Source organism: Larimichthys crocea, chromosome XIII, assembly GCF_000972845.2.
Source record: "Larimichthys crocea isolate SSNF chromosome XIII, L_crocea_2.0, whole genome shotgun sequence".
NCBI classification, from domain to species: domain Eukaryota; kingdom Metazoa; phylum Chordata; class Actinopteri; family Sciaenidae; genus Larimichthys; species Larimichthys crocea.
This window is the reverse complement of record NC_040023.1, coordinates 7378641-7406416: the sequence shown is the minus strand read 5'-3', so window position 1 is coordinate 7406416 and position 27776 is coordinate 7378641. Positions and strand designations below refer to the sequence as shown.

Here is a 27776-nt window from a genome sequence, read left to right as displayed (position 1 = left end):
TAATGAGAACAAATCTTGGTGTGTCATAATAAATAAATAAAAAACTGTAAAAGCAAATAAAGATTTCATTATGAAGTCAATATTCTCTTATAAAGAGACATTAAGGCAGCCACTCACTATCAACAATCAAAATGTATTTAAATGTATCTTTAGTTGCATTGTTATGAATGCTACTGGCATGGATGACAGTGAAGTTCATGCTTTTATTTTGAAGAAAACCTGACACTAACATCCGGTGTTAACATGGTCATCTATTGTAACTTGACGTCTGTTTGGCATATGACTCAGTGAGGGCGGGGCTCTGGAGCATCCAGCCCTCTGATTGGCTGCAGAGCAGTCCTGTTATTTCCTCTGAAAATCTTCCAGAAAGGATGTAGATCATGAGGCCCCTCCATCCTCATCCTGGGTGGATGTTACATATATATATATATACTGCTACATCAGCTGCAGTGATGTGGGCTCATTTGTTTTCCTCCACCATGTGATTCTTCCTGTCTCGTGTTACTCATTTATGATTCATCAACAACCCCTTGTCGGCTGTTGGAGCACACAAGCGTTTCTGGGTCACGCCAGGACTCACTGTGATCAGGACAAATGTAGAAACACACACAGAGCAATTCAAGTGTCAGTGTTTCCTGTGATCACTTGATATCAGGGCAGCAAACAGAACACAGACGGGTAGTATCAGATAGGAAAGCAGAGAGAGAGAGAGAGAGAGGGAGGGAACACACAGAAAAAAGACCTCAGGCTGAGTCGAAACCGGGTCACTACAGGAAGAACTCAGCCTTTTGTACGTGGGGGGTCGACTCTACCAGTCTGCCACCCCTGTTTGGGTCTCATCCACTTTGTTTATTGTTTCTGTTTATTCTGTTCATACCGCCATATTTGCCATATTTATACTATTTATATCTTCCAAATTTGCCACTGTCTTTTCTTGGATGTCTTTTAGCTTGTATATATTTTTATTTTATTTTATATTTTTTACTCATATTTTACATTTTCATGTTTAGTGCTGTTTGCACCGGGATAAGAGGGAAACGCAATTTCAGTTTTCTGTATGTCCTGCAGCATTGATAATAAAGTTAACTTGAACTTGAACTTGAACTTATTGTGAGCTGCTGTAACAAGTGAATTTCCCCGGTGTGGAATCAGTTAGGTCTATCGTATTGTATAGCTTCACATGACATTGTATCGCATTGTCTGGCATCATGTCGTATCGTGTTGTATCATAAAGGATCCTATCGGATCATTTCATCTGGTATTGTATCATATAGTACTGTGTCATATCGTATTGTGTCGTATTGTATTTTATCCTATCGTACCGTATCGCATCATATCGTATCACATCGCATCGTACTGTTTACTATTGTCTAGTATTGTATTGTACTGTCTCGCATCGTATTTTCTGGTATCATCTGGTATCGTATCGCGTTGTATCGTAAAGGATCATATCGTATTGATTTATCTCATCTAGTATCGTGTCGTATCATATACTATTGTGTCATATCGTGTTGTGTCGTATTGTATTGTATCCTATCTTACCGTATCGCATAATATCGTACTGTCTAGTATTGTATCATATTGTATTGTTCCGTCATCTCGTCTTGTCTTGTATCATATTGTATCGTATCAGATTGTCTGATCTGGTATCTCATCATATAGTATTGTGTCGTATTGTTTTATTTTTATCTTTGCATCATTTCTATTTTTGATATTACATTTCTATGACAGTATTTGATGTCTTCTGATTATATTCCTGTTTAAAAGATCAGTCACAATCACTGGGGAACAGATGAACTGAAACTTTGATGCGGCAAATGACAACTTAAACAGATAAACAGTTCATCTATGGACAATATTATTTCCCTAAGTTCATTTTATACGTCTTCATAGTCCCAGTGAAATCCACCATGTGACTGTATTTAATGGAAGAAAACAGCAGCGTACACACGTACATATAAAACCAGTTTATTCATAAAAACACGAGAGCATTGCCAGGTTACATATCCACACTTTACTTAGTCAAACTCACTTGTGCGTGTATTAAAACAAGTGCAAACCTACTGCAGAGGTCATGTTACTATTCCTGGATCATTTTTATAGATGGAGTCTTGTGCTGAGGTGGATGGACATCAGTAAGGCTGTCTCCATGTAGGACTGACTCCTGGTCCGGTGTTCACAGACATTCGCTGGTTATCTGAAGGTGTTCGGCTGCCTCGGGAGGGGGAGTGTTGTTGAACGGGCCTCCATATCAACCCAGATGGACTCTACACAACATGTTAACTAGCTGCTACACTGTCATTCAGGCCACAGGAGGCAGACTACAGGAACTCCTCCTGCTCCTCCTCTAACCATCCTCCCCCTCTGACTCTGACTCTGTGGACAAAGAGAAAAAGAAAGCATGAGACAACAGCACAATCTTCTGGCCACAATGAGGATTACAACTCATTTAATGCTGTCCAAATCCCTTTAACGAGGCCTGGATGCCATGAAATAAGAGAAGTAACATTGTTTCTTGCCTTCTTCAGCATTTTGGAGCCACTCCACAAACTTCTTCATCTGTTCCAAGAAGACACTCTTCCCTTTGGCAGCATGGGCATCTTTGTACCACTTTAAGATGGCCTCCTCGCTCAGGACATCAGCTGAGTTAAGACAGAGAGGACAGAAAGTCACGGACAACAATACGATTGATAGACTTGACACAGTATGAACGGGGCGAGACGCCGACCTTTGTAAAAGAGCACCACTATCTTGGAGAAGGACTTCATGAAGTGGATGTTGTCGTAGCAGTACTCCTGGATCTTCAGGAGCAGCACCAGCTCAGACTGACCCTGAGTGCTGAACACTGCCAGCAGAGGAGCGTAGTGCTGACAAAGAACACACACACATAGTTACACAGTGTTAATAATAAAAACTAATGATGATATCATAACTAATACCAAAACCAGAGCTCCTGGGAAAGGCGGGGCTGGAGCCGGGCTGACATTGGAGGACAGGCATGGGGACACCCTGGACAGGTCACACTGACACAAACAACCATTCACGCTCACAGTAAACCTGCATGCCTTTGGAGTGAGAGAGGAGATTTCTAAATATATCACACTATCATCAAATACCAACCGCAGCCGTTGTTGGGAAATAGCTGAATGTAGCAACATGCAGCAACACTCTTGGTTGAACGACAGTACGTGTAGCTTGCTACAGTCAACAAATGATTTGTAGAGTTGTCGTAGCTCAACTACTTCCAATGAAGACTGGATTATGGATTAGTCCAAAGTAGCTGCATATTAAATATAAATAAATACAAACATAGGAATCTAAAATCTTGCATGCCTGCTGCTGTCCTTGCATGTGGTTGCAGGCTTTCTCTCTGGACTCAAACCCGGAACATCCCCAGCACGCATCCCTGTCCTTCAGTGCTTGGTGGCATGTATCTATGTAGCTCTATATTTGCTCTACACAGTGGTGCATTGGGTATGAACCTGCCAGCTGGCTGGGACTTTTCTGTGTCGGGGTTTACACGTTCTCTCCGGTTACTCCACCTTCTTCTCACAGTCCAAAGAGATGCAGGTTTCTAGGTTAATTTGTGACTATAAAATGCCCGTAGGTGTAGGTTGGTTTGACTTTACGTGCCAGTCTTGTGATGAACTGAAGACTAAAATCTCCCCCTCCAAATCAGATAATATAGGTAAATGATACATTTTCTGAATCCTCAGGGTCATGCCAGTATTTCAGTGTTTGGATTTTGTTTCTCTGATGGTCCCTGGTGCCACAGAATTAAAAGACAAAAGATGACATAGGTGGAAATGGCAGGAAAATGTGTGTGATTGAAAGTTTGAAGAGCTCCAGGGTTGGCTGTACTTATCCAAAATGTTCACAAAAGGATTTAAGTGAAAGCTCAGAGTCTCCCCTTTAAAATGATACCAAACATAACAAAATAAAATATTCCAATATGTCCAATATAGACTTTCAGCTATATCAGTGTCTGCTTAATTTATACACATTATTTTCTCAACCTTAGCTTACATTATGTGTGATAACTCAAAACAGCTACTCTTGTCAGATGGCCATCATACATCATTGAAAAGCTGAGATTCCAGGCTTTCAGAAAAGGTATGGTAGCCTTTGCCACTTTTTCGGTAACGGCCAACCCTTCTGGCTCACGGACTACTAGTCCAGGTTGTACCCCACACCTCTTGCCCCAATGCCAGCTGGGATTGCTCAAGCGGTTAAAGAAAATCATTCCTGTTCATGTGCACGTTACAACCGTCTACACAGGCCACGTAACAGTTTGTGTTGTGCTGCTATACACATGCAACCACAACCCAACCCAGTAGTTATGTAGTTTGTGTGCTGGGCCCTGACATACACAGTAGTACTGTCGCCTAAATGCACCGTCTAAAAGGACTGAAAGTCAGACACTGGAAATCGAGGTCTGAAAGCCAGAAATCAAGCGGAAAGATGTGTTAAACATTGCAGCTCTTAGAAGTATGAGCGATGAGGGACGCTGTGTTGTGTATGACCTACTTTGAGGTGTTTGAGTGCCTGCTCTGTGACCAGCTCCTCCTTCTTGTTCCACTCCACGGCGTTCATCAGGCACGTCCACAAGAGCCCAATCACAGCATGCTCCTGCAGCTCGTTCCTCTTCATCTCCTCCTTCACATACAGCACTATCTGAACATGAACACACAGTAAGTAAAAATAAATAAAAATATGATCACACTGACAGTACGGTCTGTCTGTACCTCTCTGATGGGACACTGCTGGGACAGGCGCTCCTGCAGCTCTTTCTGCAGCTCTTTGCGGGTTCCCAGACTCTGCTGCACACGCAGGAAGTCGGACAGCTCCTTGAGCCCGGCTTCGTTGAAGTACTTGGAGAAATGCTCCACATTCTGCTTGTTAGCAGGAAACAGCTCCTGAGGTCAACAAGAAAAATGTGTCATACCACAAGCAAGTTAACCTTCTCAGGTACCAGTTGATTGTTGTTTTTTTCTTACCAGAAGTCTTTTATCGAGGTTCGCCTTCCTCAAAGATGAGGTCACCGAATTGGCGTCTTTCTCTGCGATCCATGCTTTGAACATCTTCACAGCGAAAGACGCAGAGATCCCTGAAGGATGAAACAAAGAAGTCGGTTTTGGAATTAAAGACGAGATGTTTCTCTCGCTCTCACTTAGAGAGTCGTATCCTCTCACCTTCTTTGACCACATTATCACTGAAGAGGCTGGTGATGATGGGAGGTGGTAGCGCGTTGTTGGCCAGCAGGATGCCCGTCAACATGGCGAGCTTGGTCTGCTCTGACTCACTGAAGGCCTTCAGGAAGAGCAGCAGCTACAACAGACATGAGGACAGTCACGGTTTACAATCAAACATAGAATAAAAAGGACTGTATCATACACTACAGCTTACGATGAAGCTTTACCTTTTTGATTTCCTCCTCAAAGGCTTTCTCCAGATATTTGTATCTCCTGATGAGCTTATTGAAAACCTGAAAGTACATAGTGACATAATGAGTAACAATCTAAGTTTATAGGATGTTAGCAGCCGGTCATCTTTTCCTGTTGCTTGGCACAGTCAGTACAAAGAGGGAAAATGTGGGCGTACCTGAGCATATAGGCGCAGAGCAGCGTGGCTTTCCTCAGCGGTGAACACGCAGTGCGCTGTCACCTTGGTCTTATCACCCTCATCAATGCGAGTCCCTCCGGGAGCTGAGGAAAGGACCGGGAGTTTCAGAGTTAGAGCTTTTGAACCTCTTATTGAGGTCTCAAGCTGGACAAGCGATGGTGATGGTCACCAAGCTGATGAGACACTCTGCTCCTCAGTTCTCTTTACTGGCTTCCCATTTCAGCTCGCATCAAGTTCAACTGTGTTGCTATCCTACAGGACGGTGAACGAACCGCTCCTTTGTGCCTTAACGCTTGGGCAAACCCATGTGGACCCACAATCAACATCCGCAGAGACAGATCAACTGGACATCATGTAAAAGGTGTGACCTCAGCTGTCATGGCTGCATAACCCACTACCTGTTTCATGTGCGTGTGTGTGTGTGTATTATTATTACCTCTGTGAACTCGTACTTCAGGCTGTGAGTAAACCTTTTAACTGTAATTGGTTTAACAGGTAGTGAACCAGGCTGAACGCTGCACTGGCACTCACAGAGAACAAACCAGTTGCACAGATTAAAGGATAGGATGTGTGTGAGTGGAAGGACAGATAGTCTTCATACTACAGATTAAGATCGGTTTGAAGTCATAAGGTCATAAAATTAAAATATGTAATGTTGTCTCCAGTGTACCTCTATCTTTTGCACAATACAGTGGTCTAAATAACTTTCACTTGTGCCTGTCACAGTGACCCAAAGTGTAATTTGTATTTGACATGGAAGACAGACAGAGAATGTTACTAAGCCAGTGACCGCAGTGTATCTGCGAGGAATAAACACCAACTGTACAAACTGTGCAAACTAAATGTAGTAAAAAAATAAATAAATAATAATGGACCAAACTGGGATCTTGATCTCATCTGGTGCTTAGTGAGGAGATCTCTTTGATTAGTGAGAATTACTGTGTTAATCTGACAAAGCCAGCTGTGATCTCTTTGTCCTTGTCTGTGTGAATAACACAGGCCTCGACTGATCTGGTGTATAGAGCTCTGCGAGGATACGCCAACGCCGGACAGTTTCTAATGTCGTATGGAAGAATACTGCCGGTCAACACGAAGTACAGTAACATCAACATCTTCCATGAATGTGAAATTAAAGGTAAGTATTGTCCCAACATGTTTGACCTCCCAGATATTCATCTGATTACTTCAGCCGGGGTAGACGGGGGGACACTCACCAAGCATGCTCCCGGCGACGAGGATGTCAAACAGAGTGTCAGCATAGCGTCTGTAGTCCAGTCGCGACCCTGTGACATCTAGAAACTTGGCTACAGCATCCAGGTCGCCTCCCGCTTCATTGAGGCCCGAAACAATTGTGTCTCGAAAAACTGTCGGCTCGAACTTCTCCTTTTCATCTAGGACAGAGGATCACACGATCAGGGTCAAGACAGAGAGAATGTGGCTACCACATAAACTTTATATTACTGTTCATATTGTTGTTCATTCAGTTCAAACAGCACTACATTATTTTTTATCAACGGTAAAAGAAACAAAACTAGTTCATGAGATGTGGAGTTTAGATTGTTGAGAGTCAAGATTTATGATCACTACATGAACACATTTATATTTTAGATTTGCACCTTACCTATAACATAGCACATAATGTAACATGGATGTGAGATTAGATGTCTAGGAAAGTTTACACTGCTTCACAATGGAGGCATGGCTCACAGACAGTCATGAGACAGGAGTCAGTGGTAGTCAGTGTGTCTCTTGACTAGTAGGATTGATAGAGATAAGTTAACCCACCCTGTAAATGACAGGTAGTCAGGTTATGGTGTGTTAAGATGTGGTCAGACTAACATTAGCATTCGGTCAATGCATTGGTGCAGCGGAGGTTATAGGCAGAGATGTATAGTAACGAAGTGGAACTACTTAAGTACTGAAATGCAGTATCTGTACTTTTTTCCCCCAACTTCCACTTTTACTGCACTACATATTTTTGATGAATGTAATACTTTTACTCCAATACATTTTTCATGTGCTGAATCGTTACTATTGTAGCGTCCAGCCGGACACGTTATGAATTCAACAAACTGCATTTATTGTTGAACGGTTTGCTTCCAGGACTCTTACTTTCAGTACTTGAGTAGCATTTTTTTTAACATACTTCTACTTGCAATACTTAAGTACAAAACATTTTGAATACTTTAGTACTTTCACTTAAGTATGGTGTTTAAAGAACACTTCAATTTCTACTCAAGTCCGTTTTTTGATATAGCACTTGTACTTCTACTCCACTCCTTTACTCCAGCACTTTATACATCTCTGGTTAAAGGATTGTGGAGGGAGCGTGGTGCATCAGCTGCAGGAGAGAAAGGCTCAGGAGAGCAGTGCCAGGTCAGAGTGGGAGTGATCGGCACACCTGCATCCTGTTTAAGCTTATCACTCTCCCTTTCTTAACACTGGACCAAGGGAGAGGTTTTAGAGAGCAGGGAGAACATGACACGAAGAATACAGCCAGTCCACAGTGAAGCCTGCGATCGGCCGGTGTGTGTAAAACTGTACACCAAAAAAAGAAATTGTACACCGTAACCTGTCTGTCAGTTGTGTCCATTGCTGTCCTGTGGTGTGGCGTCTGCAAAATGTTCAGATTCAGGATCTATTACTCCAACTTGACTTTCCTGGATTATATTTCAGTGAGTCACTGTTTTGGTTGGAAAGCTTACTTGCTGGTTACTCTGCAGCAGCGGGAGTAGTTGTGAGTAAGTCACCAAGCTTTGACATGCAGTGAGAAGGTACTGATTCATTTCCTTATGCCACTTTCTGGTGGGATAAGATTTTTACTCTTGGAATAAAAATGTCGAGCTTTGAAAGGAGTTTTTTTTCTCCATAAAATAATGGGACAGACTCTGGCACGGACAGATATACAACGTGGACAATACAAAGCAGTCAATCAATACAATGTATTTCTGTGCAGAAACTCATACTGACGCCAATGTGGCATTTCATCATATAACATTAATATCTACTGGGCAGTGTGTGTGTGAGGTCTCAGAGGGCTTGTGTAATAGTCAGTGAAACACTGCCTGACAAAAACAACCCGTTAACACTGAAGACGACTGCACACCAGCTGGGCCGATGGGAGTGTTAATGTTCTGCGAGAGTATAGTGTGTTCAGACTCACCATGAATAACTTGCAAATGTTTGACAAGCTTAGCTTTGGGTAAACATACGAATACATTAACGCTCTGTTTGGTACTCACCCCTTTTCCTGGTCTTGAACCTCTGGCCTGTCAGCACTGGCTTCTGCTGCTTACCGGTATTCATACAAGTCCTGAAAGCAGCAACCACAAACAAGATCAACCAAGTCAATCTAACGTGACTGAACCCTCGGGTGCTGGACATATGTTAAATCACATGAGAGCGGAAATGAACACGAGCTGTCTGTGTGAACCAGCTTGACGTCTGATGGTGAATATCAGGTACTGTACTGTCTCTGTGCCACCTCTGACCACATGATGTACTGTGACGTGCCACACATCCTGCTTGACCCGTATATCACTGACAAAGGCCTTAGAGTTAGACTAAGAGTTTTCAGTCCTGTGCGAGTGAAGGATAAACTCACTGTCCTGCAGCCAATAGAAAATATGCAGGGCCAAACTCTTCTCGCGATGAAAGCTAAAGTTGGTTCTAACGTTGCACAGACATCATCAAGCGTGGTCATGCATCAAGTAGAGATGTGTCTGAATGTGGAGATGTATAGCACTGACATCGACCCTAATATTGTGATTGTGGTTTGAATATATTTATTCCTCCAGACCTGCATCGGTGATCAAGATAAATATGTTACCGAACAATCACAATCATGTTTCTGCATTAACAGAATCAGATAAAATAACGCAGCTGTCTTCTTTCTAAACTTGAACTTTTAATAGAAATTTGATTAATTGAAATAAGATACTTCACTGGCAGTGTCCCATTCAGAAGTCACATTGCAGGTCTAAAGTTTCAACAATGTTTTGATATCTGACTGACTGTAATATGAATGTAATCTGTAATACCACCGTTAGTCCAGTTACAGTGTAAATAGTACAGAAACCTGCATGCAGAGAGTAGCAGTGACCAGACAGCAGCTATAACTTGTGAATTTAACAGTGGCAAACAGATGCTGGTGTTGATGGATGACTGTAGACCACAGAGGCTCATGAAGGACATACAAGCGAGCTGACCCGACTCCTGTCAGAAGTGACTCAACAACAAAAAACGTCTTCTCTTCATACAGCCTGCAGACTGCTTGTATGTTATTGTTAAAAAAATGTAGCTCTTGATGATTTTATGATATGAAAGATCAACCCTACTAACCAATAGGAAGAGAGAAAGATGAACCCAAGTTGTGAAAAACACAAGAGCACGACAAACGGCAGCTTTTCCTCTGAATGTTCTGTACCATGATTTAACCTCCAACTGTGCTTAATTGTCTCTACCCACCGATATGTAACTGTCTTCAAGAATCCAGCCTCATGAAAAATAACCTTTGAAGTTGGAAAAACTAAAATTCTTACCAGCAGTGAGTTCCCTGTGCTGCCTGTAAGTGAGCAAGAAACTGTCGTTCTGCCTGTTAAACCTTGTGCTCTGTTCTATATATAGTGCACTCATCCCTGCAGTCAGTGTAAACCTGCCTCTTACTCTTAGGCCCGGGGACACGTGTCATATTACTCAGAGAGTGTTGAGCTTATTCTCTCTCTCTCTTTCTCTCTGTGTGTCATTCATGCATGCATCCACACACACATGGTGCACTCATGTCTGCAGCAGAAGGCTCGGAGAGGTCCGCTGTGCTCTGGCAGACAGGGTGCAGTTAGTGCTACTAACGGGCTGGGTCACGGATTACAGCACTTTCTAATCCACAACGTCAATCCCTGTTGTCTGGGTCTCGGTCAGCTCAAGAGCACACTCGGCGTGTCTGTGTGACTGCCACTCACACGTTGCTCACACACACACAGTTAACGTTAAGAGGAACAAGAGCTGGACCAATCACCAGACTGCTCGGCTAAGTGTTGAGGTCAGTCCTGGTTCATCGGCAGCATGCCACAGGTTGGTGCACTGCTTTGGTGCTTCTGCTGCATGTGATGATGCACGACACAGCACCCAACGACTACTTGATTAATCTGGAGACCGGCTTTTGTAGCCCGAGGACCCAGGCAGGTGAACTTGAATCAGCAGACCACCCTCCAGGTCAGCCAAGTCCCTGCTGAGGTTACCAGACAGTTTCCAAGATAGTGGGAGGGACGTCATAAGGACGAGAGCACACAGCTGAGCTGCTGCTGAATTAAACTAAGAGGACACAAGTAGTACTCGACTGAATGAGTGTGAGTGATTGAATAAACCATAAGGGGCCGACTTTGCAGCAGCAATGACAGTTTCACCTTGAGGAGAAGAGTCAGGAATGAACATGTAACATTAACTTCCCAGATTGAGATGTTCAGACTCAAACAACTTTCAGATTGTAGTCAAGTACAAGTATTTGTTTTTTAAGCCACCAGTTCAAAATCCAACTTAAAGTCACCTTTTTTTTTTTGTTGAACATTAGGTCGAAAGACTCGAGCCTCCAAGTCTGAACATAATATGGGTTGTTCTCACTTTTTATTGCTGTGAAGGGAAGACAACGCAAAAAAGTGCCAAAAACTGCAGTTCCTCAAACGTCCACTTGAGGCTGGCTCCAGAAGTGAGTCAGTCTCCATAAGTCCCCATGTTCAAATATCCAACTTCACAGCAGAAATAAACATGTTTACAGCCTGGTACAAAAAACAGTTTTGGTCTCTGTAGCTAATTTCCATGTTCATGACAACTGTACTGAGGGTGAATTTATATACAACTCACCTGTTCACATTATATTAAGGCTTAAAATTATGTATAATTAAGAGCGTGGCAGCTTTGATTGACAGGTAGGTGTCGTTACAGATGCCGTATTTGTTTTATACAGTCCATGATTTGAACGTGGGAAATATAAATATTCAATCATCATCTGGCATTTCTAAAACGCTCCATTCATCTATTAGCCGAAGCTCAAAATACAATAACGTGTCTCCTTTTAATGCTTCAGTTCTTAAAATATTGGAATAAAGTATCTAAACGTCGCAGTCACAATTTTTGATGGTGTGACAAATAAAAACAGGGACAGCCTCCGTTGTTTTGACGTTTTGATTGGCTACTCAGATGAGTCTCAAAGTTTTCTTGGTTTTTAGGGCACTGTCTTCTCAGTCAGCCTTTTTACACCGACTTGTGTTATAGACGGAGGCAGGATGAGGCTAACGAAAGAGAATATGAAACAGACTAATTTAAACTTGATTTGTTTGCTCATTTAAATCTTATTGAAATCACATTCAGTCCTTCATTTTATGGTCAGAGTAAACAAAGTAGCCTGCCTGGAATTTGGTTGTAGCCAAAAAACTAAATAAAACAGGCAAATAAATGTATGACAGGATGGTGAAGGTGAACATCTATTCTGCACTTCTCTGTAAAATCACATTGGACTCTTTCGGGGTCTTTCAGTATCTGTGTGCATACTGTAGTAATTCACACCTATGCCATGTGCTCTCTGGGGTCTCGGTGTGTGTGTGTGTGCCCGTTAGAGATTCAGCCCCTCGCTCTAAAAATAATCTTTCCATTATTAAGTTCTGGGAAGTAAATCCAGGGAATCAGCCGGCGCTTCATTCAAAGCTGTGTGTTAATGTTATAGTGTGTGTTTTCTCAAGAGGATAATAAGAGTGGTGAGGTGTCACTAACAGGATCATGGACGTTACCTTTTGATGTTACTACACATACAATTGAAACGCAAGATCCAGGATTTTACAGGGTCACTAACCATCCAACAACAACAACATGAACCTCAGTTATTATCATGGTTTCTTCTACCATGCAGAACCACAATATCAGCCAGTTATTCCCTTCTCGGAGGCTCATTGGAAACAGATATGAAATGCAGAAAGATATACCAAATGATGAACTTGCAACCCCCCCGAAAACTGCATTATACTGCCGGTTAGTTAAATCTATAATAAAACACTATATCTAATATGTTTTTAATGTAAAATCACAGCTAACACAGACATCTAGAGGAGTAAGGAGAACAATGTTTGCTCTGAACTGCTTAAAACTGACCTCAAACTACCTCAAAACTGAGTATGTGTACTTAGTTATGAATGGCTCCACCTTAAAGTGGCTTTATTAATGGAATTACATTATCGATTAAAGAGTTCTACTTTTGATCTATTCAAATCATGTAATGACAGTGGAATAACAATGTTAAATGTCTGTTTTAACTGATGTAATATTACAGCAGCAATTCAATTAAATGAAGTCAAATGAAGCACACAGACAGTCTGTACTTTAGTTTAGACTTCAAACCTCACAGTGACTCTGTGAACACACATCAGTAACTACACGTGCACACTGCAGGTGATCAGTGAAGGTGCAGGCTCTTACCTGGATTGTTGTAGTTTAAGTGTCCTGCTGAGCTCCTCTGTCTGAACTGTGTCACACACAAGTGCTTCAGTCTGCTGTTAAGCTGGACAGGACAGAGCCAACACTTCACCGCAGGGGAGTTTGGACTTCTTTAAACCACCTTACAGGGTATTAAGAGGGAACAGTTAGAGCCGGAGATCCACTAATTTGTCTTTCATGTCGTTAAAATCAAATCAAGTCTCACTTGAGAATAACTTCTTCTTTTCTTTTGCGTATTTAAACTCAGCAGGCAACAGGTGTCTCTCCCTCTTTTTGTTTGGTATAGTGGTTTGTTCCAGGGATGGCTCAATCAGTGTCCTGTAGTTTACCACTCCAGCTGTAGACTGTGACTGTCAGCAGAGTTAGTTCACATCAGAAAAAGGACATTTAGCAGAACAGAGCTGATCACAGAGGATGGCTGCACCTCAGAAAGGAGATCTGTCAGCGTCTGAGAGGAAGATCCTGCAAATTATTGCTGCCGGTGAGTGATTATATTATTATTATTATTATTATTATTATTATTATTATTATTATTATTTATTTGAAAATGTTGATACCAAACATGATGTTTACATTTTATTCCATTTGCAGTACTGTGTAAATGTTTAAGATCATTTTGTAGCACAAGAAATTGACATTGTACTATATTCAAATCATTATTTACCATGTGGTTTTAATGATATTACTGGTGTTTGTCTGAAATGCATCAGAGGAAAATGTGAGGGCAACATTGCAACATTACAGTAGTCGAATTCTGGTGCTTATATATTATGGGTTAATTAAAATAATAATAATTTGGCACTAATTATTGTCATTTTACAGCAGGTGTGCTATGATTATGAAGGATCAGACCTCCAATATTAAATCAGTGGGTGATGAATATTTATTAGGAGAAGCTGTATGAACTGTATTCATGTTTGTTTACATTCAGAGGCTCCATCACAGCCATAGAGATCAATCTACAGATGCTTTTGTGCTCTCTCTCTCTCTCTCCACTGTCGTTGCTGCTATTTGTCGCTCTCATGTCTGAACTTCAATCCTCTCCATCAGTTGCATGTTCACAGTGATATTTTTTGCTCTGCAGGTGATGTGCAGGAGGCTGCACAGCTGCTTGACAACAACGAAGTCCGGGTCAACTGTTTGGACGAGGTAAGATTGATGTTAGCAGTTGAATTGTTTTAATTATAACAGAAAATCTCAACAGCATTCAATCAGAATATTGTTTTCAAGGTCAGGAATGAACTTTTAGGGTTAACTAAATGACATATTTAGGTTACAGATTTTCATATGAATACACTCTGCATTAAAATGAGTTTCTTTCTAAGTGTAACAATACTCTTTTCTTAACTGTGATCTAAGCTTACATCCTAAAATCCTGTGTGGGGCCCCAAACCTAAGGTTGAGAAACTCTAATTTAATTTCTAATCAAAGTGGGAAAAAATAACAAGAGTGTCAAAAGTGTGTTATGAGATGAAGCTGATGACGATGACTTTACGCCACCCCCAGCTCACCACTTCCTCCATGAAACGGTTAATTCACTGAAACATATGTTATCCATTGTGATGGAGACATATGGAGAAGACTCTCGAGAGGCTGACGCAGCCCTCGAAGGTGTTTGATAATAGCATCACGCCACTACAGACTCCTTCAGACTGCCGGTCTGTCAGAATCAGGTGTGGTGAGAGAGCCTCGCATCACTGCCCACGCAGTCGCCTTTAACTACAACGCAGACATGTTACGAAAGCGTTTTTTTTTTCTGTGTGTGATGTAAGGCGTACACTTGAAATGAATAAGTGTATAATTAAGTACAAGGTTTGCTCATTTGTCTGCATGATTATCTCAGAAGTTGCAAAATTATTTCTGTATATTCAGAATAATATGGGACCTTAAATATTTTATATTTATTCCATCCGTTTTCACACAACCTACACTAAAATGTAACTCTCCATCACTCCTATATTTAGCAAACTTAACAAATATAATAATGAGTTAGAAGAGTGTTAAAAATTTACTGAAACTTTCCAAACCTTGACACTGAAACAAAAATTAACCAAACATTCATTCAACAACACTTCAGATAAATAATGTTGCTCTGTGTCTGCTAGATCTGAGATTAAGAAACTGTTTCCTGACACATTAATTATATCAACTTGTGTTTTCAGCTTGTGCTGTTGTCTCTGCTTTGTTTCTTAAGTATGGCATGACTCCACTGATGCATGCAGCCTATAAGGGCAAGGCAGACATGTGTCGTCTGCTGCTGCAGCACGGGGCTGATGTCAACTGCAACCAGCATGAATATGGATACACTGCTCTCATGTTTGCTGGCTTGTCAGGTATAACTTTGTGTGGCACATTTTTTATGAATTTAACTCTGGTTTAATTAGACTTTAGATAAATTATTGGTGATGCAATGTAGTACTTCCCTCCTCCAGGGAAGACAGACATCACCTCCATGATGCTGGATGCGGGAGCAGAAACAGACCTGGTGAACTCTGTGGGTCGCACAGCTGCTCAGATGGCAGCATTTGTAGGTGAGACAGACTTCTACCTGACTAGTAACGAAACTTTAGGGTGCTTACATGTTGACCTGTACATTGTCCTTTCCAGGCCAGCACGACTGTGTGACAGTGATCAACAACTTCTTCTCACGGGCAAGGCTGGAGTACTACACCAGACCACAGGGGCTGGAGAGGGAACCCAAGCTGCCCCCTAGGCTGGCAGGACCCCTGCACAAGATCATCATGACCACCAACCTCAACCCGGTCAAGGTGAGGCCTGTTACTGAGCTTGCTGAGGAAAAATGAGGGATCATTAAAGTCATTAGGATTCATCCTCCTGGTCTAGTTTTCATTGAGATATTTTAGTCAGGACCAACACAGAGGAAGACCAAATGATCGAACAACTCGTCGACATCCTGATGAAGTAAATGGCATCAATCAATTCCAAATATTTTCCTAGCGTCGTGTTTATGACCTCAGAGCTCAACAGAAATGATGAATCCATGCTTGACCTGGGTGAGGATTCTCGTTAATGGTTGGTAGTATGACAGTGATATGTAACGTGAGTGCATTTCACAGTAGCGCTAGGATAGACCTGTGCCCTTCGAAGTTCTTGAGGGTTCATGTGATCAGTGTTGGCCCCGCTTCAGTCAATAGCCACCACATCTAAATATATCTTGACTGGAAGTCCGTCAGTTATATTTGGTAGCCTGTTTGTAACTTGTATGTTAAAGTACGAGAGTGTTTGCACAGCAGATAGCAGAGAATGTAAAACAGAACATATTTCTAAGGATATAAAGATCATATAGAAGATTTAAGGACTTTTCACATAATGTTAGTGGTAGCATTGACATGCATTAACTCTATGGATGGCAGAGTACGCCGGTCATTTCACCATTTCGGTTCATACTGAAATATCTCAACAACTATCGGCTAGATTGTCATATTGATGGTGCCCGGAGGATGAATCCTGATGCATTGGGTGATGTGCTGTACTTGTTTTGAGTGAAATAACTTGACAACTATTGGACGGAGGGCCATGAAATTGGGCGCAGACAGGTTTAATTGACATTACTTCAAAAGGTCAAGGCCTTCCGGTACAATTAGCGGTATTGCAATGACCTAAAACGGTGAACATGGTAACGTTTCTCTTGTTTTAAGATGAGGATGTTGGGTTTTGTTATTGTTTGTGCATCCTGCATATATTCATGATAATGTTTCAACACTAATTCAAAAAAAAAAAACTTTAGCAGAGAGGACACAATGTCCACAATTTCAGACTCATCAGACTACAGCACACTTTATGTAAATCCATCTCAGATGAGCTCAGGGCCCAGAGAAGTCTGGGCTGTTTTCTAGATGTTGATACATGGCTTTCTTTTGCCTGGTAGAGTCTTAAATTGTATTTGTAGATGCAACTGTGTATTCTGACGTATTCCCTGGCCCATGTATAAATATCCTTCATATAATCATGTTTGTTTTTAATGCAGAGGCCCCTCACATGCAGAGATCTCTCTGCAGAGTCTTTTAATGATATTATGGATTGTAGATTGATAAATTATCTGCAATTATGTGTTGTTGCTCTTAAACTGTGACCTTGCTTGCTCTACCTAACCCTCTAACCCTTTTGTAAACAACCAAGGAGTGTTTCACGACAGTCTTTTGTTGCCCCTGTCCCAACTTTTCTTGAACGTGTTGCTGGCATCAAATTCAGAATGAGTGTTTACGTATATATATGTTGTATATGTGGTGCTATATATTATTATTTGACATCTACTGGGCTTCTCTCCAAAGCACGAGGGCTTAGTGTCAGATTTCTGTTACTATCAACCTCAGTGTAAGCAGTGTGGTGTTAACAGCCACCTTATGAAGCTATGAATAACACAGTGTGAGATGGAATAACTCTTTGGATACGCTGCCACAGAAACGTTTGTCTAACCGACTCTCCGATCTGTCAGATAGTCATGCTGGTGAAGGAGAACCCTGTGCTGGTCGACGCGGCGGCCCTGGAGAAGTGTTACCAGGTGATGGACCTGCTGTGTGAGCAGTGTGTGAAGCAACAGGACATGAACGAGGTCCTGGCCATGAAGATGCACTACATCAGCTGCGTGCTGCAGAAATGCCTGGCCTTCCTACAGAAACGAGACGACAAGCTGGACGCTCTCGTCAAGAGGTGACGCTGCTGAATGAAACAAGTCTGGCCAATCGACAAAAACCTAAACTATATCTGCCATATGTATATTTGAATAATTACATTTTACATTTGAGATTAACAGAAAATACAGATTTAGAATATGTAGGTATGGATTAAATTAGAGGAAACTGCAGTTATCGATCTACTCTTAACTAAAAGAAAGATGTATTCATATCATATTATATTCAGCGAGTTACGCTCTGGGCTACAACTTGAGCCTCCTTATTTTTAACCTGTATTTGTTTACATTTTGGCAAAATTAAAGGATTGCCATATTATTATTGTTTACAGCTATCTCTGGATTACCTTCTATGGGCAAGTAATGCAGTTATAATTATTCCTAAGTGGATTTATGGACGTTTATAAGTGATGGACATTAAAACATAATGACACACTCTGTCTAAAAATATGTCTGTGTGGTCGTAATAAACGTCATCTCTCTCTTTGTCCCGTTGTCCTTGACCTGCTTTGATGCCGCTCGGCTCCAGCCTGTTGAAGGGGAGAGACAGTGACGGCTTCCCGCAGTACCAGGAGAAGTTCATCCGGGACTGCATCAGGAAGTTTCCTTACTGTGAGGCCACACTCCTTCAGCAGCTGGTGAGGAGCATTGCACCGGTAGAGATTGTAAGTGAAGAAGATATCAGAGACATAAGATATATTATGAAAAGGAGGAAGAACATTGATGGTAGCGGGTGTTACAGGTCACTGACTGAATCATATATTTTTATATTTTTGACCGACTGTTGTTGATACAACCTGAATACACCATTGCATCTTGTCTCCAGGGCAACGACCCAACAGCGTTCTCAGTGTTGGCCCAGGCTCTGACGGGTCAGATGGCGTTTGTGGATGCCGACTACTGTGCTACATGTGGAGACAAGGGAGCAGACAAGAGGTGTTCCCTTTGTAAAGCAGTAAGTCAAACACTGTCACCATCTGCAGCGTGTCATATTTCCTCAAATAGTGGCAGAGGCCTCTGTGTGAGAAGTATATTTGGTCTTTGTTTACTGACCTAACATACAGTTTGTGTCCAGCCCTGCTCTGAGTTTGCATGGTTTATGCATGGTTGTTGCTCCTTGGCACCTTCCACTTCACAATAAAAGCACTCACGTCTAGTAGGGCAGAAATTTCACAAACTGACTCGTGGCAAAGTGCTTTTTTGTACAATTCATTCTTAATTGCATCGAGAGGAACCAGTTAAGGTGGCTCGGGCATCTAGTGAGGATGCCTCCTGGACGCCTCCCTGGTGAGGTGTTTTTGGGCAAGTCCCTCCGGGAGGCGACCTCCGGGGAAGACCCAGGACATGCTGGAGGGACTATGTCTCTCGGCTGGCCTGGGAACGCCTTGGGGTCCCCCTGGAAGAGCTGGACGAAGTGGCCAGCGAGAGGGAAGTCTGCCTGCCCCCGCGACCCGATTTCAGATGAGCGGGAGAAGACGAAGACGAAGAAATTGTAAATATTTGTCCAAGAAGATTTCATGGCTTTGTGTTGGATTGGGTGTGGCTGAAACATCTGCACTCAGTAATTAATAGTTTCATTAGTCATGTCCACTGAGTTTTGGCCGTATAGTGTACAGAAGGCATATAAATATTGTTGAATGTATTCAGTTAAATTGGTGGAAATGTAGATAATATAACTTTATCCACCCTTGTGTTTTTACTTTTCAGTCATGTCATCGAATCTCCATGTTGAGCTTCCTCCATCAGGTCATGCTCTCTCTCTCTTTGTGTTTAAGGTGACTTACTGCAGCTTGACGTGCCAAAAGCTCCACTGGTTCACCCACAAAAGGATGTGCAGGTCTCTGCAGGAGCAGGACGCCGACCTGGAGAAAGACACTCCAAGGTTGAAAGAACTGAAAGGTGCTCATCTATTACCACTGCCATACACTTGTAGGTCACAAAGTTCAGTACTGTAAGTCGGCCTATTGAGAGTTGAGTTTAGTGCGCCCTCTTGTGTTAAATACACATCATTACTCTTTTAATTTTCTCTCTCTTAGATGATGAGAGCGACCTGGTGATGGAGACGGCCAACTTCCTGCAGGAGCTGTGTCTGCGGGCGGAGGAGAAGGTGGCGGCTGCTGGAGGCTGCCCTGCAGAGCTGCTGGCTTGTCCCTCCACCTCTGCCGAGGGACCGTCCTGTAACCAAGACGGAGGCAGGAACAACCGAGGGGTCCTGAATGATGCTGATGATGATGATGTGGAGAGGCATGGCTGAACAGAAACCATGTCAGCAGGGTCCATCCTGTTTGTATATTTCACACCGAGCCATGTAGTTTTAGATAACCAGCGAGGGATTAAGATTTTCGATATTGAAAATGAGAAAACGAATAAGTTTGTGGCAGAAAACGCCCTGATTGGTCTGATGAGTGAAGTCTAATCCAAGTTTTTCTGGGTTCAACAATCGCTCACTACTGTTTGTACCATCAAGAGGTTTGCTACTCGATCTTGATCTCCTTCTTTCTCCCATGTTTCATCTTTGTGATATAATATTTTCTTCATGTTCTATTAGTCGTTTATTAAGTTACCTCAAAACACTATGAGTTAGTTTGCATGTAGACTGATCATAGGTCAAAACAAATGATGAATATGGCTTAAGTTTGTGTGCAGATCAACAGACAGAGAAAGGGATGAATCCTCTTTTTTTGTGCTGGAAAACTGGCTATGTGGTGCTATACAAAGAACGTAGACCCTGTGGTAACAGTGTTAATGAGTAATTGCACCACACAAACACAGTCCGGTCAGGTGGGACAGCTGCACCAGGGGTGAACCTTGTATCTGTGCCTCAGGGGTAGTAACAAGGTAGTTTCTGATCTGTAGGTTGTCATTTCCAGTCCAGTACATAGTGACGTATGAGTAAATAAAATTATAGGTTCGACATTACCTCTAGTAAAATCAAATTTCCTTCTGTTGTTCTTTTTATTTACAATATTTTCATAGACTGCACGTCACTTTGATTCTACGTGCAGAATGTATAGATATGACATGAGTTATGGCTACACTGCATATAGTGCTTTAGTGTGGTTAGTGTATTTTTTTTGCCAATCATATTTTAAATTAAAAAACACGTCAGGTCTGTAAGTTGGATCTTTGTACAAACGCAGACTTGTGATCTACAGACTGAGTGAGATTGTATTTATGAAAAATACTTGACTTGTTTCCTGAACTAAACTGTAAACATACGGTTGTGTCATGGATGCAGTATTTCATAAGTAACTGTGTTCCTTGTGTGGTCTTGGAAAGGCTGTATTATATTATTTAACCAAGTGTCTTTTTAGATAAATGTTGTTGTTGTTGTGTTGTTAAAGTACCATTAATGTGACATTAGTGACATTAATCCTATAGTGGTGACTGCTTACTGGGCCCATGACCTGCCTTATCTTTTAAAATAAATAAAGTTTGCCTTCATCAGACGGACTGGATGAAATTATTTTTTTTATAGAAACACTGACTGGCATACAGATGTTAGAAAAACACCAGTAGAAATCAAATCAGGACAACACAATGACAGCAATCATTGATAAAACAATGCACGGGAAAGCATTTTTATCAGGGTTAGGGTTACATGCTCATCATAAATAACTTACATATGTGGTGAATTTTCTGTGGTTCAATGTGAAACTTGCATGATAATAATATTACAGTACTGTAGCAAATGGCTCTAAGGAAATAAAAAACAACCGACCATGTGGCAGGCTACAATAAGCCTAATCTTGTTGCTGAAGGACCTAGATATTTGGATATTTTAGGAGTTGGTAGAGAACAAAATGGAGCCAAATAGAGAGTGAACATTGGGCCAACAACATGTAGTCTGTTTCCACTTTAAGGAGTAACCCTTAAGGCTTAAGTTGGTTTTCATGTTTTTTGTCAAGCCTTTTCAATATTTTTTTAATCCAACGGCTTTATTTTCAAATTCTCATGATCACCACAAAGATTTAAAGTTTTACTGTTTAATCTTCCATGTTTTAATATTACTCCAGTTACAACACTAGATGGCAGCTTTTTCCTTCTCTTCTGGTTCGACTGACTCTTAGTTTGAGGTTTACTGAGCATCCAGATCAGATGCTAATTGGTAGATAAAATTTGCCCTTTTTATGGAAGAAAAAAAAGATTATTTTAAGCTGCATTCAAGTCTTTCTGTTTAGTTTTTGTACAAAGTAATTCAACCTTACAGAATTTGGACAATAAGTTACGGCCCCTGATTTAGAGATTAGTTTTAAACATGCATTCATCTAAACATTCATTAAAGTTTCTCTAACTTTACTGTGTCGGCTACACTTAACTGACAATCTAGATATTAACCGTGCGACAGCTCGAAGACGGATCTTCAAAGTGATGACAAAAGGGTTACAGAAGCACCTCCTCAGCCTCACTTTCTCACACATGATGAACATCCTTCGGCAATGCATTAGATTTCTATAGAGCTCTGTCTTCCTGACTTCATTGTTCTCCATTTTCCACTGCTCTGCTCCCATGGGAGCACAGTGACCCCCTGTCACTACTACATAGGCACAAGCAGCAAGCATGGCCACCGTCACGCTGATTGTCAATAGAATCACAACTACAAGCCCCATCCTCCCATTTCCACCCTCGCCCCTCTCCTGAGTGTCACACTCACTCTCGACTGCAGCTAAAGCATAAAAGCTCGATCTCAAATTTCCGGTTTCTGAGATGTAAAAATTAGCAAATGCTCCAGTCGGATCGGATAACTTACTTTCAAGACCCCCAGGTTCTTTTTTTTCTCAGCCTCTCCTCATCCATACCTCCATCTTGATGATGTGATGTGACAAACACAGCTTTTTGAGGTAATTGGAGATCATTTTGAGAGCAAAAAAAAAAAAAAAAAAAAACACTCCCTACCTCTGTGTATAATGGCATGAGCTGGACAGTTTTGGAGTGGATTTATTTTCAGTGGTATCAAAGGGGAGACAAGGAGAACTGGAGTAAAGTCATTGTCAGAGAGCCCTGGGAAAGGCTTGTAAGAGGACACCCTGAGTTTCAGCAGGATGAAGGTGGAGAGGAGGCTTTGTTTGGCTACTGTATGATTTGGATAATGGACATACACATACATCATGACGGTGAGCTCATCCGCACAGCTTTGGTTGGATGGCGGCTCAGTGAAGAACTTCATTTTTTTCAAGACAAAAACTTAATCCACAGCATGAAAGAGATGAAAAACTCATCCCCGCATCCTGATATCAGCTGAACATTTTACGCACAAACATGTCGAGGTGACATCTCAGGTTTCTCCAGATTTCATTCAGTCTCCTCATTCTCAGTTAGTATAAAGTGCTCTAAATCCTGACATGATTACTGTTGCACTAATGTCTTTTTTAGTAGTGTTGAAACCATTTCTTTGTACTTAATTATTCAAGTTATGGTTTATTTAAGTAACAGAATAGTTATTTTGGATGTGTACATTTATTCATCGGCTGTTCTGATTAACTGAGACTACCATCTGTTGTGTGAAGGTTGGGATTGACACAATCTCTGACCTCATGTTATAAGTTTAAAAATGTTTTGTTGTTGGTTATGTTTCAGGAAAAAAAAGAAATAAGCAACTCTAAGCTTTGTAACCAAGCAAAAGGAAAAGACATGACAAGAAGAGTTGTAGCAAAGTCGCCTCACACCAACCCTAGTTTTAACCTTGGCTGGGGCCTTTCTGTTTGCAGTTCTCTCCGGGTACTTCCTCCCACAGTCCAAAGACATGCACTTAATAGGTTAATTAGTGACTCCAAACACACATCATGTCATTCCTGACCACCCGTAGGTGTGAGGGTGAGGTTGTCTGTCTCTATGTTCCCTGTGATGAACTGGAGACTTGTCCAAGGTGGACCCCACCTCTCGCCCTCAGTCAGCTGGACTAGGCTTGAGTCTCCCGCAACCCTGAACACGTTTGTCTTTTGTCTTATCTTTGACTTATTATGTGTACACAACATGTGGAATACCTTTATTAGCCCTGATTAGTGTTTACAGGTATTCCTCATCAACAATGCTGACATCCCCAGGAACCGAAGACAAGCATATCAACAACTCTTTATCTCTCTTTTTGAGGCAACATATTGTCGGTTATCAACATTAAACACCCGTTTTGTGCATGTTATTTGCTTTGAACTGTAATTTAAGAGCATGCTGGTGCTAATGCAGGTTTTCCAGAAGGATGAGATCATCAAGAAAGCGACAAGGCTATCAAATGCTCCTCAAGAATTCTGTATTGTCACCTAATACCAGATGAGGAACAAACAGCGAAGCTTTTATGTTCTCCTGTCTGCAGGGGTTGTGTGTGTGTGTGTGTTACAATAAGACAGCCTCGTGGATAGGAAACCCTGTATCCTTAATGTGTACCGTAATGGACCGTCTTAGAGTTTTCATCACCAGTCCTGTAGTCATTGTTTTGTTTTTTCTCATGTTGTCCTGCCGATGTTCTGACTGTTGTCATGCAATAAAAGAAAAAAAATGTGATGTATATCTCGTCTATCTCCTCTCACCTTTAAATAATTGTAAGATGTAAACTTGGACTTTGCTGAAGGAAGGTCTGCATTATTTATCTAAAGTGTTCCATTGTCAATAGCAAGGTATTTTCTTTACACTGTTCTGGGGGCATTTCCAGATAAAAGGATTCTTTGATGGCGCCCGATTTTCACTGTGTTTAGCCAAAAGTGTCTAACAGAACAGTGACCAGAAAACTCAAAGCCAAGATCAAGACAAATCAGCCAGTACTGGCACAGGCAGCCCTTCAATCCTCGGTTTGGATCAGGGTCTAGTCGAATCAGGTGGATGTCAGCTGGAACAAAGTGTTTTTTTCAGGCAGTTTGATATCCCAAGTGTCTTGCACACCATCAATAGTTGAGGCTGTGATGTATTGGGGTCAGAGCCTGCCGGTGGTGAAGGCGGGGGGCTGGTGACGAGGCTGGAGGCCACAACAGGTCTGGTGAAAGTGACACATGACCTACTAATTACATCAGACAAAGGATTTGTCTTTGTACTTGACCTGTTAGATCTCAGTGCTGCATTCAACACCACTGAGCATCACATTGAGCTGGTTTCAGTCCTATTTATCAGATCGATGTCAGTTTGTACATGGTAACACCGAATCTCCCATGCAGTCAAGTCAAGACCAACTAAACCAAGACCATCGAGACTGAGACAAGAACAAGACTTTGAAGGGTCCAAACCAAGTCAATGCCATCTATCTATCTATCTATCTATCTATCTATCTATCTATCTATCTACATTGGCTATAAAAATAAACAAGATGATGTAAGTGACACCAATTCAAAGATCTGTCATCCAACATCACTGCTTCATCCGCCACATGCCCTTAAAACTTAAGGAAAATCGAGGAAAAATAAGTTTTCTTTCTGTGTGAAGTACAAGCAGAACAGTCAACACCAAACTGGTTGAACTGATGGTATTTATTCTACTTCTCTTTTGTCTTCTCTGTCCCTTCTCCGAGCTGCTTCAACATCTATAACAGCATTATAATTGGATCTAGCAGAGAGGGAAGCCTTGTGATCCCTGTGTGGCTGTGTGCCTTTGTCTGCCGAGAGTTTTTCTGAGCGCTGTGGCTGCGAGGGCATCCTTCTCTAACATCCTGCCTGAATGAGAAACAGGTGTGTCTGCAGCAGAGAGATTAAACTCTCTTTGACTGTTTGAGGCTATTGACTGCAGAACACACATGTAGACAGACATCCAGCGGCAGACACCTTTCACAGCTTCAGGCCTCAGGACACTCAACAAAATGGACCTTTGTGTGATTCTGTTTTAGTCTTTTTACTTAGCATGTTTGCAGAAGAAGGATTTCTGCAGCTTTTGATGTGGCTTCCACCCTCTCTTTGATGTATACAATACAAACAATTACTTCCTCATATGATTCATAATCTAGGAAAGAGGGGAATTAACACTTAAGGTAGAGGAGCTTTATGAGGTACAGTGTGGCTAAAACCTGGCTAAAAAAAAAGCAGTTACACAATATTATCTCCTTATTAATTACCGCATGTTCTGGTCTGGTTTATGACCACATGGCTTCCTGATACCCTCTTGTAATATTACAAGGATAACATTTAGTTGTGCTGTAATCCTCCCCATTTATTTATGTGTGAACGCTGCAGGTAGAGACGTGTGTTTGTTTGCATTCGAATAAAGACAAGTGCAATAAACGAGGATTTAGCCGGATGTGGAGAAAAGAAAGTATTGTAAGCCTGTTCTCAAGGGGGTTCATCAATAAGACATGCAATTATAGATTGTAAGGGAGGCTTTCATGGGCCTTAAACAAGTAAAGAGCTGTCACGTTCACTAAGTTGGCAAGACATGTTAAGCTGTTGGAGGAAGCAGGGTCAAGGTTCAACAGGTCATCCATTCTTTTTACTCACATTGTCCCGGTATGTGACTCGAGGATTTGAACTACTTCCCTCTTCTGACTCTCTAAATGACAGGCTGCCAGTCCGCAACCTCTGCACTTAGTCAACTGAATGTATATTAAATAAAAAACCCTGACTCGCATGAGTTTCTTTAAGGCATAGGCGTAAGTCTGGTATGGACAATGTCAAGGCGCTGCTGAAGTGTCTATATCAATATTTTTACTGACCTCTTGTCATTTAACATCCATATTGTGTTCCTGTTAAGGAGTTTTCTTTGGGCTGTAATGATGAAGAGTTAAAGAGCTTGATAAGAGGGAGTCCTGTGACACTGCCTGATGATCTGGCAACCCACAGCACAGTGAAAACATTGAAGAATGGATGATGGTTCGAAGCGGTTAATATTATGATGAAATGATGCGATAACACCACACTTATAAGTGTATAGAGATCAGTCCGTTTCGGTGTTTTCTTTCTACAGTGTTCCTGCAGTTCATTTGTGGTTATTTAAGTCTGTAGGAGCAAACATACTTAGACTGTCGGTGTTGTGGTGTGCAGGTTTGATGATACACCTTCAGCTCTCGGTGTAAAAACAGCTGTGTGGATTCTTTGCTCTGAGAAGCCAATAAAGCTCTTAGCTGAAATGAAAACTCTCGGTCACTACAGTATGGCATGGCATTTTAATCTCAATAAAAACATCTGTTGTGGTAGTTATATCCTCTGCTTAGAAAACCGCAAATACCACAACTGAAAATGACTCCAATGGCAATTAAAGTCTTTAGTATTTGTACTGAAATGTACTGTATTGTAAGTGTCCTCTGCCTAGAATGGCTCCATTCAGAGTGTCATTATGAAAACTGCATGAATAAATGTTTTTATTTGATCCAGTGACTATGTGTACCGTGAAAGGGTGCCACACCCGCAGAGAACTCAGCTTTATGAATCATTTTAATGTCTGTAAGCTCATTGTTTTGTTTTTTATGACCTGCATACACTGCCCTCATTAACCTGGTTTGTAGCACCTGTTTTCAGTTTTTTATTTTATTTTAAAAAGGTACCTGTCCACCACCAAACAGCAGATAAAGAGCCAGATATTTCCCTCAGGAGTTAGAGTTATGGGTTAGGGTTAGAAAGAAATATTAAAGAATAAATATTGGACACAATCAAGACTCCAAATGAATGTTGCCATTGCTCTATGTCTAAATATGCCAACACATAAGCTATAACAACTTTGGTGGAGCTTTAATATGTTAACTTTATTGTCATATAGTGCTATACTTGTGCCTTATACTGTATACTGGTGGAGTGAGTTGGCTTGTTCAACTACAGCCACCGTCTTGTTGACTTAATATGGATTATATATATTTGTTCGCAAATAGTAAAGTCCAGAATATTTGGTTAAATATATTTATTATTTACAAATCCTGTTCAGAAATAAAGTTATGTGTTTTTCCCTCCATCTGCTAATCAACATTCCTAGACATTACATTGTTCTGATGCCTCTTCACTATATCTACAGGACTTCTTTTTCCCGCCGCAGGTAACACAAGTTAAACATCCTGTTGTCACCCAGTGCAGGTGATTCTATTCACTACCTACCTTGTGGAAAAAATGAACGGATACATGAGACA

The 27776-nt window shown here is 41.5% G+C and overlaps 2 protein-coding genes across 4 annotated transcripts; one reads left to right on the top strand and one right to left on the bottom strand.

The window, feature by feature from the left end:
- Positions 1-1952: 1952 nt before the first annotated feature.
- bzw2 (basic leucine zipper and W2 domains 2) lies at positions 1953-13128 on the bottom strand. Of its 2 annotated transcripts, none has more exons than XM_010746002.2 (12): positions 13084-13128; positions 8865-8935; positions 6837-7013; positions 5602-5705; positions 5420-5485; positions 5193-5328; positions 4998-5107; positions 4746-4916; positions 4528-4674; positions 2729-2867; positions 2520-2642; positions 1953-2376 (listed from the first exon to the last, which is right to left on the bottom strand). In XM_010746002.2, the coding sequence occupies exons 2-12, from the start codon at positions 8926-8928 to the stop codon at positions 2348-2350; spliced, it is 1266 nt and encodes a 421-aa protein (XP_010744304.2). In that variant the 5' UTR covers positions 8929-8935; positions 13084-13128; the 3' UTR covers positions 1953-2347. The 2 variants fall into 2 exon arrangements, with proteins under 2 accessions (XP_010744304.2, XP_010744305.2); XM_010746003.3 differs by lacking the exon at positions 13084-13128 and adding an exon at positions 10164-10235.
- Positions 13129-13461: 333 nt separating this feature from the next.
- On the top strand, positions 13462-21184 carry LOC104931086 (ankyrin repeat and MYND domain-containing protein 2). 2 transcript variants are annotated; one of them, XM_019253842.2, is made up of 10 exons: positions 13462-13582; positions 14186-14250; positions 15296-15434; positions 15534-15632; positions 15709-15869; positions 17558-17772; positions 18282-18390; positions 18579-18707; positions 19528-19651; positions 19789-21184. In XM_019253842.2, the coding sequence occupies exons 1-10, from the start codon at positions 13516-13518 to the stop codon at positions 20004-20006; spliced, it is 1326 nt and encodes a 441-aa protein (XP_019109387.1). In that variant the 5' UTR covers positions 13462-13515; the 3' UTR covers positions 20007-21184. The 2 variants fall into 2 exon arrangements, with proteins under 2 accessions (XP_019109387.1, XP_019109382.1); XM_019253837.2 differs by having other exon boundaries at positions 18282-18417.
- Positions 21185-27776: the final 6592 nt, after the last annotated feature.